Source organism: Nanorana parkeri, unplaced genomic scaffold (assembly GCF_000935625.1).
Source record: "Nanorana parkeri isolate BGI_ZX_2015 unplaced genomic scaffold, ASM93562v1 scaffold1453, whole genome shotgun sequence".
Taxonomy (NCBI): Eukaryota; Metazoa; Chordata; class Amphibia; order Anura; family Dicroglossidae; genus Nanorana; species Nanorana parkeri.
The window spans coordinates 194,100-211,784 of NW_017307721.1; the positions used below are offsets into that span (position 1 = coordinate 194,100).

Consider the following 17,685-nt stretch of genomic DNA (forward strand, 5'->3'; position numbering starts at 1 on the left):
CCATTCCTCCACATTTTAGAGAACGGCTTTACCAGAGCAGAACCATATGTCATCCGTTCACTTCACAGAACCAGAGCAGAGCAGAGCAGACGAGCAGCTTTTATGCGATTAACATTCCAAACGGAAATGTCTTCCCCACATTTATTTTACTAGGCCCGTAATGTGATGCGTCCCGTGATTTGATGCGTCCCGTGATGCGGGATGCTGCGGTCAGTGACAGCCGGAAGGCCCCCGTCTCTGTGATCTCTGCGCTTTATGTAGATTTACTCTAATTATAGATACGATCAGAGGGAGGTTCCTGCGCTCACCTACAGCAAGATCTGCAATAGAAATGGGAACAATGTGTCCCGTTCAGGGAGTATTCCAATTCAGAGTGCAAAGTACACAATGTGCCCACTTACAGGTAAAACACAAAGGGATTTCCAGTCAGTGGTCACGTGACGACTTCCAAAAATTGCTCCTCTCCATTCAGTCCTTTGGGGTTAATCTGTTTGCAGTGCCCACAGTGAGGCTCCGAGTGCTGTTTGTCGGTATCAGGTTCCATGAGAGGGATGTCGCTCGTCCATGGCCGGGGAGGAGAAAGCCAAGCATGCACATGCGGGATGCTGCGCTCAGTGACAGCCGGAGAGTCCTGCTGTGACATCCCACATGTGTGGATTTCTATGAGACACGCTACCTTGGTGGCAATGAGCGAGCGGGGGTCTCTCTTCCGGACCCCAATATTGCCAAACAGCACTCAAACCCTCACTGTGGGACTCTGCAAACAGATTAACCCCTCATGTTACTGAACGGAGAGGAGCGAATTTTGGAAAATACAAGTAATCACAATGGAGGTTTTTACCTGTAAGTGGACACATTGTGTACATTGTACTCAGAACTGGAACACTTCCTGAAGGGGATACATTGCTTCCATTTCTAGATCTATTTGGTGATGTCACTGCTGTGCTGCTCGCTGTTCTCCTTGCTGTAGGGGAAGCCGTACCTGAGGACCCGCAGTGCAAGGATCTCCCTGCTTCTCCTTCATTCATTCTGTGGATCTGTTCTTCCTCTGGAGTTTTTCTGTACTCACAAGTGGACACATTGTGTACATTGTACTCTGCACTGGAACACTTCCTGGAGTGGATACATCGTTTCCATTTCTATATCGATTTGGTGATGCACCTACTGTGCTCCTCACTATCCTCCTTGAGGGTCCGTTCACACCACATGCAGTGCGTTCCGGTCCGATTCTGGCCGGAACGCACTGCCTTGCATTGCGGCCGGCTCACTTTTTAGTGGGGCAGGAGGGGGTGTGGCAGGCCATTGAAGTGAATGGCACCGTAGCCACGCCCTCCGGCCGCAATGCGAATGCCCGCATGGGATCGCCAGGCACATTGTGCCTGCGGTCCAGTGCGGTGCGATCAAAATGCTGCAAGCACTAATTTGATCGCAACGGACCGCAGGCACAATGTGCCTGGCGATCCCATGCGGGCATTCGCATTGCGGCCGGAGGGCGTGGCTACGGTGCCATTCACCTCAATGGCCCGCCACGCCCCCTCCTGACCCACTAAAAAGTCAGCCGGCCGCAATGCGAGGCAGCGCGTTCTGGCCAGAATCGAACCGGAACGCACTGCAACTGGTGTGGACAGGCCCTTAAAAGGAGAACTATGGGGTCAGGACTTTTCCCCATAGTTCTCCTTAGGGTAACGGGAGGACACAAACTAGCGTCCTCCCGTCACCCTAAGCTCAGTATACCGCGAGCTACAGCTCACTATATACTGAGATGCCGCAGCCGGAGCGGATCCCGACATCGATGTCGAGATCAGCCCAGCTGCGTGAGTGACAGCTGGCTCCTCCTATCTAGAGGCAGAGCCAGCTGTACCCGCCCCTCCCCCATCCGTTCCGCCAGTCAGCGCTGGCGGATCGGAGGGGGGAATCCAGCCCCTCCCCTGTCACGGCAGAGAGCTGTGACAAGATCGAGAAGTGAGCGAACGCCGGTATGTGTTCGCTCACCTCCCGATCTACTGAGCCGACCTGTGACAGTCTCATTGTCACAGGTCGGCTAGAACTATGAGGTGAGTGAAAAGCCCCTCCCCCTCATAGTTCTCCTTTAATCTGTGCTTCCTCTGGAGTTTTTTTTCTACCCACAAGTGGACACATTGTGTACATTGTACTGAGAAATGTTATTCCTAAACAGGACACATTGTTTCCATTTCTTTTTGTATCTGCAAAGATTTTCACATCTTGCTTCAGGTGAGAGCAGGAACCTCGCTCTGATCTTTCCTTCTATCTGCATTTTTTTGATATAAAAGGATTATCACGTTACAGAGGTTGCAGCAGCCATCATTCTGTATATTTCTAGACTCGCTCGAAGCTTCGCTTTGCCTGCTAATAAAAAGGTTTTGCATGGTTTCCATCTCTTTAATGATTCACTGTAAGCAAAGAACACAGAGAGACGCTCCCGCCGTGTTATTATGAACATGCATCACTTTATAGAAGGGGTTTGAGCCGCTTCTATTGACTTCGGAGAGATAGAACCTAAATGATGCCGCAGTCAGCTGGTCACATGATAATGAACACATGAAATATTATTATTCCGTCTCTGTCTCTGAAAATGTTTTCTGTCATTGGAAGGTATACGATGAGGTCAGGAGGAGGAGTACAGACAATGCGAATGTCACACACAATGATGGGATCGCACAGTCTAGGACAATGACGTTAGTAGTTGGTTTGGATATAAATGTAAATTATTTTTTTGTTTGAACAGACTCTGTATCATTCATCTCCATGAACAGTAAACGGCTGACATGGGCACTGCTGGTGTCATTGCACTTCCTGTGCCTAGGCACTGTAGTAAAGACCTCTCACTGCCACTCTCTCTCCTTGTGCAGGGTGACTGGTCTCGTCTCCGCCCCCTCCAGTAATAAAGACCAGTTACTGCTGCTCCTTCTTGTGCAGGGCCACTGGTCTTGTCTCCGCCCCCTCCTGTAATAAAGACCGCTCACTACTACTCTCTCTCCTAGTGCAGGGTGACTGGTCTTGTCTCCGCCCCCTCCTGTAATAAAGACCGCTCACTGCTGCTCTCTCTCCTAGTGCAGGGTGACTGGTCTTGTCTCCGCCCCCTCCTGTAATAAAGACCGCTCACTGCTGCTCTCTCTCCTAGTGCAGGGTGACTGGTCTTGTCTCTGCCCCCTCCTGTAATAAAGACCGCTCACTGCTGCTCTCTCTCCTTGTCCAGGGTGACTCGTCTGGTCTCCGCCCCCTCCTGTAGTTTTCTGTAGTGGGTGAAGCCTGATGGGACCCTCCCACAGCTCTGATTTCTGGACAGGATATGTACACAGCACAGTGATGATGTCACATCACAAGGAATATCTGGGTTTGCAAAAGGCATTTGGTGCGCACAAAGTGGATGTATAATCTTTGTGGCTGTTGAGGAATATAATTGAAAGTTTTTGTGGCTGAGGTTCAGGTTTTTGGTTCAAAAATTTGTAGTTCACAGTAAACCAAAAGAACAAAAGATGGAACTTACTCTGTTCACGTTGGGTGAACTTAAACTCCTCCGATGCAGCTTTCCTTTCCCTGATAACTGCTCCTTCACTGCCACCTCCTGGAAGGGTAAAAAGTCATTTGTGATTGAAGGATAAAATAAATCTCGGCGGAATATTAAAAAAGCAATAAAACCAAAACCAGCAATTTGTACCCCGAGCATGTGACAGCTCCCGCCTGAGAAGCATCAGCAGGCACGGGGAAAGCTTTAGCAGGAATCTACTGCATCTAGTATCAGCAAAACGGCCCAAATGTGTTGAAGCTGCAGCCCATCCCCAAAATATCAGCCCCCAACACTCCTAGACAGGGACCTAAGGGAGCATTAAAAGGAGAAGTATGAGGAGAGTGCTTTTCACTCACCTCATAGTTCTAGCCGACCTGTGACAATGAGACTGTCACAGGTCGGCTCAGTAGATCGGGAGGTGAGCGAACACATACCGGCGTTCGCTCACCTCTCGATCCTGTCACTGCTCTCTGCCGTGACAGGGGGAGGGGCTGGATTCCCCCCTCCCCGCTCCGATCCTCCAGCGCTGACTGGCAGAACGGACGGGGGAGGGGGGCGGGTACAGCTGGCTCTGCCTCTAGATAGGCTGAGGCAGCTGTCACTCACGCAGCTGGGCGGATCCCGGCACAATTGTCGGGATCCGTTTCAGCTGCAGCGTCTCAGTATACCGGGAGCTGTAGCTCCCTATATACTGAGCTTAGGGTGACGGGAGGACGCTAGTTTGTGTCCTCCCGTTACCCTAAGGAGAACTATGGGGAAAAGCCTTAACCCCATAGTTCTCCTTTAAAGTGTACCTAAAGCTTTTATAACCACTTCCTGTCTGGAGAAATTTCTTACATTTGCACACATGATAAAATCAGAATTTTTGGCAAGAAAACAGCTTCGGACCCCCAAACAATGATATATGTTCTGAAAGCCAAGGCCCCGGAGAATAAAAAGATGCTAGTTCCAATTTGTTATGTCGCACAGTATTTGCGCAAATGTTTATCAAACCAGTATTTTTAGGATTAAATACATTTAATGTAAATTCAGTGCACAGAAACAGAATATAACACCCAATTTTTTGGTAAAATATAAAAGTCGGGGTCACGTCGGGTAAATAGACACCAAACATGTCAAGCCTAAAAATTGTGTGCGCCCGTGAAACCACCAAAAACTACAATTCCCCAAAGGCGACGCATTAAACGCTTTTACGGCTCATCAGTTTAGCGCTAACAGTGATTGATGGGCCTAAAATTATTGGTCTCACTCCAACGCTCGTGGTGAAATGTAACATGTGCGGCGCAATTTTCATTTTTGCACATAGGCGCATCCGACATGTGATTGTGTGCACATAGGGAGACTTTGACTTATCCGATACTTAAACTTTTACAATTTTGTTTTTTTACACTCAACTTTATTGCTATCACATAGGGGGCTAACAAGCAAACAAATATAATATGACAGGTCCTCTTTATGGAGACATTTTCAGACCCCTAATGTCACCTAGGGAGCCCAAAGAAGCTGATGAAGCCGAGATCTGCTTCCCCAGCTTCTTCTCCTGGCTCTAAGAGCCGGAGACTGTAAATAGTGACACCGGAAGTGATGTAATACACATCACTTCCGGGTCCAGTGATCGGAGGAGATCAGCGGCTGGAAGCTTACTGACCCCCCTCCGATCCTTCAGGGGAGACCCTCCACACCGATCCAGGGCTCGCACAGGGAACAGCGGAGCCCGGGAAGCCGACGGCGGCACTGGATGGGGTCACAGTGCCGGATCTCTTGTATTTAAATAGCAACCCCCGGCTGTTTAAACCGGTACCAAGAACACGGCTGCAGCAGAAGACAAGTTCTTGGTATAGCCACTTGCAGCGGATGGCGTGTATTTATGTGAACCCGCTGGAAGTGGTTAACTATTGGATGGAGTGTAGAAGGGGGAGACCTTCCGTCACAATTTGGAGGGATCATTTGGATGGAGATCCACATCAGGTATAGAAGGGATGAGGGTCAAGTGCCCGCACACTTTTGGCCCATAAAGCGTATCACGATTAGATTTTGGCAGATTGAAGGGCTCTCTAGTAATCTTTGATGAAGCAGGACAGAGAGGCAACTCATGGCCAACTCAGTGACTGCAAAGTGCCCAGGTCCTGTGGCTGCAAAGGAGGCCCAAATCATGACCCACTCAACCTCATAGTTTGAGCCGACGTGTGGCAATGAAACTGTCACACGTCGGCTCAATAGATGGGGGAGTGAGCGAACACATACCGGCGCTCGCTCACTTCTCGATCATGTCTCTGCAGAGAGATATGACTATCACTCAGGGCTCTCTGCTGGGATTCCCCCCCTCCCCGCTCTGATCTGCCAGCGCTGACTGGAGGAACGAACGGGGGAGGGGCGGGTACAGCTGGCTCTTCCTCTAGATAGGCAGAGCCAGCTGTCAATCACGCAGCTGGGTGGATCCAGACAGTAATGTCGGAATCCATCCTGGCTGCGGTGGTCTCAGTATACCGCAAGCTGTAGCCCGCTATATATACTGAGCTTTGGGGGACGGGAGGACGCTAGTATATGTCCTCCCGTGACCCTGAGGAGAACTATGGGGAAAAACACTGACCCTATAGTTCTCCTTTAATGCAACCAATCGATTAGTTGAAAAAATAATCGGGCAGCTAATCGATTTTGAAAATAATCGTTAGCTGCAGCCCTATATAGCTTTATATGTGTCCATAAAATATAAATCAAAGCAACTAGACTTGCTTGAAGACCTTTCGCTGACCATCCAACTAGCTTTCTCAATTGGAAAATTCTGAATTGAGAAAGCTGGTCGGATGACCAGCGAAACGTCTTCAAGAAAAATACAGCAAGTCCAGTTGCTTTGATTTATTTTTACAGATATACTGTGACCCGGGTGAACGAGAACCTCCACAGACGGGCTTATTTATGGTTTTAGCTCATAGTTCTACTTATTATTACATAGTATTTATATGGCGCCAATAGTTTGCACAGCGCTTTACAGTATAAGGAAGACATTACAATCACAATACAATTCAAGACAAGATGGTGAGGAGGGCCCCGCCCCCGAGGGCTTACAATCTAAAAGAGGAGGGGGAAATCATACATGAGGAGGGAGCTGTGTGGGCATGAATTGTTTGAGAATGTGATGGTTCACTGGTTATGTTGAGGTTCTCCTTTAAGGCTGATGCTAATCATGTGCGTTTAACCTTTAGGAAAGGACATTCTGCATCACTAAACAGCTTATTGCGAGTCCCTCTGCGGAGTTCCTCCGTTTTTCGGAGTCCAGTCAGAATCCCCATGTGAGTCACAGAGCGGGCCCCCGTATCTGTAATTAGCCGAGAATCAGGCCACATGTTAATGGCTGCTCAGTCGTCAGGCAGGCCGGAGATGAGACAAGTATCATTGTGATCTCGGCAGGACGCCAGCTCTGACTCAAGCCTGGATGTAAAACGCTGCTTCCTGACGCAGGTTAAAAGGAGGAAATGCCCTTTATGTGGATATAAAAAGTAATTAATACATTTTCACAGCAGGTGAGAGAGAGAGGCTAAGATCCCGAGCGCCGGCTGCAACGCAACATTATAAAAAGGTCTAAATTTCCAGCCAGAATCCAATAAAAAGAGCCGATGAGAGTTCATTTCCATGCGCTTTGTTTAAGACGCATTTTAATGACATTTATACCTGAAAATATACAGATGGGTTAAAGGTCAACCCAACCGAAAACGCACATCGCAGTTTTACATTGCTGGCTGAATCTCATGCTGGCCAATAAAACCTAAAGAAGACTCCAATGTGGGAGTGTAACTAGAAATCACAGGGCCCTCATAGCAAAATGTTGTATGGGGCCCTGTGATTTCTAGTTACACCCACCTGATATCCCAAACAATTCACCTGAGGGAGACCCTGCGGAGGCCACCATAGACTCTCTATGGTGGGCTCTGCAGGGTCTCAGGTGGGCTGGTCAAACCCTCTTACTGGTCAGCCCTCATCAGCTGTCCGCCTCCTTTTCCTCCACGGTCACTGGCAGGCCCCGCCTCCTGAATCACCGGACCTCCTCCTTCACTGCTGACGCCTGGCCCAGCCTCCTCCTCCGCAGCTGCTGGCTGTCAGGAGGAACGTGGCGCTGCACACATCTCTGACAGTTTGTCAGTGATCTGGACAGCGGAGCGTTCCTCCTCACTCCCGCCAGTGACAGCCAGCAACCTTCAATACCATAGCGACCCAGGTGGCCCGCACGGCATCAGGGGGTCGTCCTGGCCAGGCCCCCCTGTGCCCCATAGCGGCCGCATGGGTCGCTATGGCGATTGTTCCGCCACTGCTCCAATGATTCAATACCCCCCCTCCCCATATCATAGGTATGAAGTGAGATGATGGTGGAGAAAAGCTGTCAGAGAACCCATCCTTACTGTGGCCATGTTGTAGGGGCATAGACACAAACCATCGGTGGGAACCTTGGAGCCTCCGAACTAGAACAAGCCAGGGGATGATTCAAACCAAATAAAAGAGAATTTTATCTGCTAAGCCAAGAGAGACTTCACCTAAAAGTAGATAGACCTCTGCATGTAGGTGGTGTCTTTCTTGACTTAACAGATAAAATGTACTTTTATTGGATCTGCAGGTGGCCCAGCCGGCATCACCTGCTGCGACAAAAGTCAATTTTTCAATGATTGTAGCAGTGCAGATTCAGATATAAAAATGTTTTTACTGAAGACTAGGGCTGCAGCTAACAATTATTTTTATAATCGATTAGTTGCCCGATTATTTTTTTCAAATAATCGATCGGTTGTAGTAAAATCTCCCTCTCCTTCCTCAAACTAACCAATAATGAGAATAGTTGCCAACTATTCAATTAATCGATTATCAATTTCATCGATTAGTTTTTGCAGCCCTAATGAAGACCCCCCCCCATAATAGCAACTTGCCCAATATAAAAGAGTAAACACACCAAAATATCTAATATTACGACCTTCAGGACTTTATTTTGTTCATATCTACATGGAAATCAAGGTTTATAAAACTTCACAGATGAGCTCACCATCCAGTTATGTAACTTACAAAACGGTTACCAGGTCACCCGACTTTACATTTTCCTTTGCGGTCACATTAAATAGGAAACAAATACATTTACCAGGTTGCTATGTATACATCTAGATCAGACAATGGTACGATATTAACACTGTAAAAAGTAGAGAAATGTGCAAAAAATACAGATTATCTCATGAAAAACTCAGTCATGACTCAAGAATCAACAATGAGAAGAAAGATACGGCTGAAACAGGCAAATTAGAATTCCCAGCCAGCAATTCCTTTCATAAAGGAGGCTCAGAGGTACAGCAGGAAATCACATATGCCGACACCTCTCAAATCCTCTTAAGGGATATCTGGGAGGTTGGGGGTTGGGCGTCACCTGAAAATTTGGTACGAGGTAGTTATGGAAGCGGCACACTAGATATGCAGATTTTGGACCCCAGTCCTGGAATGGAAGAGATCCCCCTATTCATTGAATGAAAGACACCCTGATAAATGCATTTAATGGGGTCCAGAAGGACAACATGCTGCCAGTGAAATGTATGAGGAGCAATGCAAATGCTAATAGAAAATAATCAGCTTGTGCTTTCTTTAATAACACTATCACAGCAATGAGGTAACACCCAAACCTAGGAGTTCTCTGTATACAAATAAGCACCTATTTGCATTCACACACGTGTGTCTAATGGGGCACATACACAGACCATTTATCAGCCAACAGACAGAGAAAAACAGAAAAGCCCATCAACAGCAAGTTGTCATTATTATTGTTCGAACTCTATACATGGGGTAATTATTGCATATTAGTGCTATAGACCCTTATTGTGCAGTAATCCCAACCTTTTAGGTCCATAGACCCACCTCTTGTATGGTTGGTTTAGGTCCATAGACTCACCCTTTGCATGGTTGGTTTAGGTCCATAGACCCCACCCTTTGTATAGTTGGTTTAGGTCTATAGATCCACCCTTTGTATTGTTGGTTTAGGTCTATAGACCCACCCTTTGCATGGTTGGTTTAGATCCATAGACCCCACCCTTTGCATGGTTGGTTTAGGTCCATAGACCCCACCCTTTGTATAGTTGGTTTAGGTCTATAGATCCACCCTTTGTATTGTTGGTTTAGGTCTATAGACCCCCCCCTTGCATGGTTGGTTTAGATCCATAGACCCCACCCTTTGCATGGTTGGTTTAGGTCCATAGACCGACTCTTTGCATGGTTGGTTTAGGACCATAGACCCACCCTTTGCATGGTTGGTTTAGATCCATAGACCCACCCTTTGCATGGTTGGTTTAGGTCCATAGACCACACCCTTTGCATGGTTGGTTTAGGTCCATAGACCCCACCCTTTGTATAGTTGGTTTAGGTCTATAGATCCACCCTTTGTATTGTTGGTTTAGGTCTATAGACCCCCCCCCCTTGCATGGTTGGTTTAGATCCATAGACCCCACCCTTTGCATGGTTGGTTTAGGTCCATAGACCGACTCTTTGCATGGTTGGTTTAGGACCATAGACCCACCCTTTGCATGGTTGGTTTAGGTCCATAGACCCCACCCTTTGTATAGTTGGTTTAGGTCTATAGATCCACCCTTTGTATTGTTGGTTTAGGTCTATAAACCCCCCCTTGCATGGTTGGTTTAGATCCATAGACCGACTCTTTGCATGGTTGGTTTAGGTCCATAGACCCACCCTTTGCATGGTTGGTTTAGATCCATAGACCCACCCTTTGCATGGTTGGTTTAGGTCTATAAACCCACCCTTGGTATAGTTGGTTTAGGTCTATAGACCCACTCTTTGTATAGTTGGTTTAGGTCTATAGACCCACCCTTTGTATAGTTGGTTTAGGTCTATAGACCCACCCTTTGCATGGTTGGTTTAGATCCATAGACCCACCCTTTGCATGGTTGGTTTAGGTCCATAGACCGACTCTTTGCATGGTTGGTTTAGGTCCATAGACCGACTCTTTGCATGGTTGGTTTAGGTCCATAGACCCACCCTTTGCATGGTTGGTTTAGGTCCATAGACCCACCCTTTGCATGGTTGGTTTAGGTCTATAGACCCACCCTTTGTATAGTTGGTTTAGGTCTATAGATCCACCCTTTGTATAGTTGGTTTAGGTCTATAGATCCACCCTTTGTATAGTTGGTTTAGGTCTATAGATCCACCCTTTGTATTGTTGGTTTAGGTCTATAGACCCACCCTCCTTGCATGGTTGGTTTAGATCCATAGACCCCACCCTTTGCATGGTTGGTTTAGGTCCATAGACCCCACCCTTTGTATAGTTGGTTTAGGTCTATAGATCCACCCTTTGTATTGTTGGTTTAGGTCTATAAACCCCCCCTTGCATGGTTGGTTTAGATCCATAGACCGACTCTTTGCATGGTTGGTTTAGGTCCATAGACCCACCCTTTGCATGGTTGGTTTAGATCCATAGACCCACCCTTTGCATGGTTGGTTTAGGTCTATAAACCCACCCTTGGTATAGTTGGTTTAGGTCTATAGACCCACTCTTTGTATAGTTGGTTTAGGTCTATAGACCCACCCTTTGTATAGTTGGTTTAGGGCTATAGACCCACCCTTTGCATGGTGGGTTTAGATCCATAGACTCACCCTTTGCATGGTTGGTTTAGGACCATAGACCCACCCTTTGCATGGTGGGTTTAGATCCATAGACTCACCCTTTGCATGGTTGGTTTAGGACCATAGACCCACCCTTTGCATGGTGGGTTTAGATCCATAGACTCACCCTTTGCATGGTTGGTTTAGGACCATAGACCCACCCTTTGCATGGTGGGTTTAGATCCATAGACTCACCCTTTGCATGGTTGGTTTAGGTCTATAAACCCACCCTTGGTATAGTTGGTTTAGGTCTATAGATCCACCCTTTGTATTGTTGGTTTAGGTCTATAGACCCACCCTTTGCATGGTGGGTTTAGATCCATAGACTCACCCTTTGCATGGTTGGTTTAGATCCATAGACCCACCCTTTGCATGGTTGGTTTAGGTCCATAGACCGAATCTTTGCATGGTTGGTTTAGGTCCATAGACCGAACCTTTGCATGGTTGGTTTAGGTCCATAGACCCACCCTTTGCATGGTTGGTTTAGGTCCATAGACCGACTCTTTGCATGGTTGGTTTAGGTCCATAGACCCACCCTTTGCATGGTTGGTTTAGATCCATAGACCCACCCTTTGCATGGTTGTTTTAGGGCTATAGATCTACCCTTTGTATGGTTGGTTCAGGTCTATAGACCCCACCCTTTGTATAGTTGGTTTAGGTCTATAGACCCACCCTTTGTATGGTTGGTTTAGGTCCATAGATCTACCCTTTGTATGGTTGGTTTAGGTCTATGTACCCACCCTTTGTATGGCTGGTTTAGGTCCATAGATCTACCCTTTGTATGGTTGGTTTAGGTCTATGTACCCACCCTTTGTATGGCTGGTTTAGGTCTATAGACCCACCCTGGTCTAAAGGATGGGAATATCGAGAAGGAAGCCAACTCTGTCTCGGCAGGGCAAGAGTGTTAGCTCAGTTACCTTCAGCTCTAATAAAACACAAAACTATGAGCTTGCATATTTTACACAAAGCAGATTGTAAGTTTTTTCACAGAAAATACATCAGAACAATGTCTACAGAGACTCTAGGACAGATTTTCTCTACCAAGGTTCCATGGAATCCCAGGGTTCCTTCAAAGGTTGCTAGAGGTCGCTTGAGCAGGTGGAGCAATTTCTACCTTTCAGATAGGTTACCACTGACACAAATGATCTTTTTAACTATCTGTTGGGAGGACATTATATGGATTGGGGTTCATTGAGACCTGAAAGTTACTTCAAGGGTTCCTCTGTGTTCGAAAGTTTGAGAAAAGCTGCTCTAGGATATTCCACACAGCCAACAACTTCTGCCATTTGATGCTTGCACATCTACTAAAACTGACCAACATCCGTGTCCATTGTTTGAGATCAAAGACGCAGAACTATCTTTTGTTCCAGCAACAAACTTTAGAATTCTGCCAAGGTTCCATAGCAATAGGTCAATTGAGCTCAAGGTGTCTAAGACAATCGAACAGAGAGCTTTCTTTTTAGAAGAGTCCAGTCATTCTTCAAGTCATCCCGTTTTATGGGTCACAGTATAACAAGTTCTTAGTGTTCGGCTGTTGAGGTTAAAATTATGCCGCACGGAATCGCTCAATCATTGGTCAGAAACAGGTTGACTTGCTCGGACCAATAAGCTTTGTATTCCTCAATGTCTCGCAGGGGGCTGCTGCTGCGTGGCACCAGTCTAGAGCTCTCCTGTGTTATCTTTATATCGTCCCAGCTCTGCTGGAACAATATGGGTGGAGCTGACGCTCTTCTGCTCTGTTCCCATCTGGCAGAGGGAAAGTCAGAGTACCGTTTTGGGTTACTTCTGGGCTGTGTCTTCTCTCTCAAGCCCCCAGACTTGCCTTCATCCAAGCGGCATGGATAGCGATACCCTCTGCCTATAGGGCAGAACGCCTGCAGGAGAGGTGGAGTGAAAAGAGTTAAAGAGATTCTCCAGAACACTGTTAAGCTTTTTCCACATACTCACAGAGGAATGCAGGCCATTTACAGCCTCCAGCTCATTAACTTCCATGGGAAAGTGAAGCGCTGTTTGGAGGCTGAACCTTTATCTGTGACCATACTGAGACGGGCTGCCGAGAGGTGTGCAGGTCAGCAACTCCCCTAATATCCAGTCTGTGTCAGCAATGGGTGACTTCAGATAAGGCCTCCGGTTTCACAAAGCCCTCAGCTCTCACATGAAGTTAATGAGCTATAAATCATTTAACTATGCCCTCTGTAGGTGGAAAGAGTTTACCCTTTCCTGGAGAACCGCTATAACTTTTTCTGGCACCCTAATCTATGGCTCCAACAAGAAAAAATGTAGTGATAAACAAAAAGTCCAGAACACAGGAAACAAAAACAATTCCGGACACCATTACAAAGACTTTTCCAGGCCCCAAGACAGATTTGTCATACCTTTAGACCCCTCGGCTTGCTTACTGGGACTTACACCTCTGAATATGCCTAGGGACTGCAGAAGGTTGCTGCCACTGGTACTTAGCGCAGCTAGATGCCCAACTGCGTCCCATTGGAAGATGATACAGTCCAGTACTGGAGTGCCAGTGTCCATACTTCCCATTGGAAGAGGACTCGCGCATCTGTATGCTCGCATGTGAGACGTTAAACTCATGGAATGACCAATACTACAACTTTGACCGAGTGTTGGACCCCTGCACCTGGTTTGATACCTTTAAATACCTTTAGAATGATCTCAAATGTGACAAATCGCTGACCACGACTCCCTTGCTCCTCTTCCTCCATCCTAGCTGCACCTATCGGGGTGAAGGTCTCTTCACAACCTCAATCTTTCCATCTGTTCAATTCATGTCTATGTTCTCAATGTTTGACATGTGTGTTGTGTGTTAAATGTCATGCCACAGCCTGGATCCAAGACTAGGGTCACCACCAGACCTCAGCCGCACAGCCGATAGAACTCCATGCAAGACACCCGACTCTCTGAAATGTCTGAACAGGCTTGCAGGAGTGACCACACCTTTTTCAAACGCACTGCTATTAGCCGTATCTAGTCCACACTGGTCTACCCTTGGACCACTGTGTGGTTTTTGGTGGAACGTGTCCATATTGGACCATGTGTGCTCCTCAGTGGTTATTTTGTACTATTGTAACATCAATCTAAAAACGTCCAATTAAAATACATTTGAATAAAAGAGGGATCTGTGACAGAATATCTATAACGCAGTCCTGGGGCATTACGCGGACGAGGACCGCCACAAATCCTTTTCGTTGGCAGAACAGAGAGAATGTTTGACTGATGACATTTCTGGCTCACGTCCAGCCTTGTGAGTCTCTGAGGAAACCTTTTTTCTTTTGTTCTTCAAAACTTTATACATGTGCATAAAATGTGTGTACCCCAACGGGGGGAGCCGATCAACAGCTGTGAGCTTCAGAGGGCGATTGCATCTATAGCTTAAATAAACGCGTCATGTTTTCTGTGCATTCGGCTGTAGAATTAAAATGGAGCACAAATCTGCAATGGAATGATGTGTGATTGGGGAGAGGGACAGAATTTAGATCTGGTCTACGCTGATCTTAAGGCTGAACCCCACAAAAAAAGCTAAATACACAGATGACATTTTAGGTATGGGAGCTGCTTTGCCACAGCCCGGTCTGCCAAGTCTCTGCTGGGTGAGCTGAGCTGCTAAGTCACTGCCTGGAGGAAGGAGCAGGGTGAGCTGCTGGATCTCTGCTGGAAAGGGTGAGCAGAGTGAGCTGAGCTGCTGAATCACTGTTGGGAGGAAGGAGCTGAGCTACAGAGTCTCTACTGGAGAGGAGGAGCATGCTGATATGCTGAGTCACTGCTGGCAGGGTGAGCTGAGCTGCTGAGTTTCTTTTGGGAGGAAGGTGCTGAGCTACAGAGTCTCTACTGGAGAGGAGTAGCATGCTGATATGCTGAGTCACTGCTAGCAGGGGGAAGCTGAGCTGCTGAGTCTCTGTTGGGAGGAAGGTGCTGAGCTACAGAGTCTCTACTGGAGAGGAGGAGCAGGGCGTACTGAAATGGTGAAACACTGCTGGCAGGGGGAAGCTGAGCTGCTGAGTCACTTGCTGGGACTGCAGTGCAGGCAGGGCCCAGCTGCTAAGTCCCTACTGGAATGGGGGGAAGCTGAGCTGCTGAGCCACTACTGAGAGGGAGGAGCAGGGTGATCCCGCTTGCAGAGTTAGTTTTGGAAAGAGGTGCCTGGAGAGCCGAGCTGCTGAATCACTGCTGGATCTGCAGGTGCTGCATCGATGCTGGAAAAGGTAAGCAAGGTGAGCTGAGCTGCTGAGGTCATTGCTGGGAGGGAGGAGAAGGGTGAGCTAAGCTGATGAAATTAAATTGAACCTTTCAGCTGTATAATATTGAGGATGAATTACTCCAGAGTACCTGCAGCTACATAGGTCACGAAGGGTTGTTTTAAAGTAAACTTACTGCTTTGAATGCCCATAGCCTGACCACAATTCAACTCTAAGCTGCTTGGTAACAGCGGATAAAGGCAGGATTGCACACAGTGGGAAAGGAAGAAACTTTATGCTTAACCCCTTATTTCATTCCGTTAGCAATAACAACTATTAAAACAACAGTTTTGCTGACACGTGACATCACAGGAAGCAGACACAGCCAGCATCCTAACCGCAATGAGCACTGGACAAACATGAATTGGGCACTTAGAAAAAGCAGACAGAGGCAGCATGCATCTCTAGCATTCAGCCTATATTTTCATACACCTGAACCCTTTGTAATTTGTCCACTAGGCCTCTGTAACAGTGTACATTGCAATACTGCAGTGTGCCCTCTTCATTATAACCCGACAAATACACACATAGCCCAATAAGAGAAACAATAAAAGGAAACTGACCTGACGCAGCCGATCCAAGGTAAGTATGTTCTCTACAGCCAGGACACTCCGCAGATACTTCTCCATGTGCGCTTCAGAATCCGCAGAGCCGGCATCCTCTGCATTTGCTGCCAAGCGTGCCAGAGCTTCTCGGTCTTCTGAGCTTTGAGAGTCCTGAGAATAAAGTAACATCAAGATCATGAGTGGAGCCAATACTCCCACCACCTTTATTATTCATCTCAAGGCTCCACTGAGGAAGGCCACACATGTGTCATATCGATATTGACGGTCTGAGGTTATCAAAAGATGCAGTTCAGAAACAGCTCAACAATTGTACAGGGTGCTTGAAATAAGGGGCATTGCTCGATTTTATCGAGTAGTCCATTGCCTCCCTCCCCCCACCAACTAGAAAAAACCCAAAGACTCAAATCCCTAAATCCAGAAGTTCTCCAGCCAGTCATTCCTCATCTCATCCAACGCTGGGCGGCTCTCGCTCAACGCTGGGCGGCTCTCGCTCAACGCTGGGCGGCTCTCGCTCAACGCTGGGCGGCTCTCGCTCAACGCTGGGCGGCTCTCGCTCAACGCTGGGCGGCTCTCGCTCAACGCTGGGCGGCTCTCGCTCAACTACGGGCGGCTCTCGCTCAACTACGGGCGGCTCTCGCTCAACTACGGGCGGCTCTCGCTCAACTACGGGCGGCTCTCGCTCCAGCATAGATTGCTGCACACGTGATGATATCTAAGCGCCGCCACACCCCCAGCGTTGGCTGCACAGGTAGTGGCTGAATGACACTGGGTGTCATTCAACTCAGAAGAGGAGCACCTCCTACAGGAGAAATTGACATTTTGCAGGGGACAGCGCTGAAAAGTATGGATGAATAAACACGCATTCCCAGAAGCTTAATATGCTGAAATGTTACCTTCCCTATCCACCCCCCATCAACATACTACTAAAATGTTTAAAAAAAACCTTTCTATTTTCTTATTCTGTGCTTCTCTATACAATGCAGGCAGATCACGGCTGGTGGCAGGGGGTGGCAGGGCACTGTAGACGGCTTTCTAAAAACATCACAGCACCCTGCCAGAGTACTCCTCTCAAGAGCCCTCATGCAAGCAGTGGGGTGGCTCTTGGGAGGAGTTATGCAAATATCAAAATATCTTGAAGGGTGGGTGGCATTTTGGAGGAGTGGGGGTTCCTAGTTAGGACGTATTTGCATGCACGGCACCACAAGTACCACCTACATCTGATGCTTAGCCTCTATGAGTGGAAAAAATGAAGTCCAATAAATGAAAGGGGCGGGACCAGGGACACTCAGGCTGGGGAGGAAAGCGCTAGATGATGCTGAACGTACTCCAGCCAGGAAATGAGGCGGAGCTCTATCTGACTTGCTGCAGCTTCTAATGCACATTGTGAGGAGCTTCCAGTGTGCAGTGACATCAGAGGAAGAGGAGAGGAGCCGGTACAACTGTGCAAGACTGAAGGGAAGGACGGAGGTCAGATAGAAGACTGAGGGGGGGGACGGAGGTCAGATAGAAGACTGAAGGGGAGGACGGAGGTCAGATAGAAGACTGAAGGGGACGACGGAGGTCAGATAGAAGACTGAAGGGAAGGACTGAGGTCAGTTTTCCCAGCTACTAGGCAGGCACAGCACCCTGGATTCTGTAGGACTCCTGGTTTGATCTCTGCAAGGTGCACAGCTCAGAGTTCATAGGCCTCTCACATCTCCCCTACAAT

At 47.7% G+C, this 17,685-nt stretch overlaps 1 protein-coding gene across 1 annotated transcript in view; it reads right to left on the reverse strand.

Annotated features, from left to right (window-relative positions):
* KIF13B (kinesin family member 13B) overlaps window positions 1-17,685 on the reverse strand; it is a 211,107-nt gene that overhangs the window by 36,551 nt on the left and 156,871 nt on the right. Inside the window, 2 exon segments of the mRNA XM_018570085.1 lie at window positions 3,509-3,586; window positions 15,975-16,127. Of these exon segments, the coding sequence (XP_018425587.1) occupies window positions 3,509-3,586; window positions 15,975-16,127 (231 nt within the window).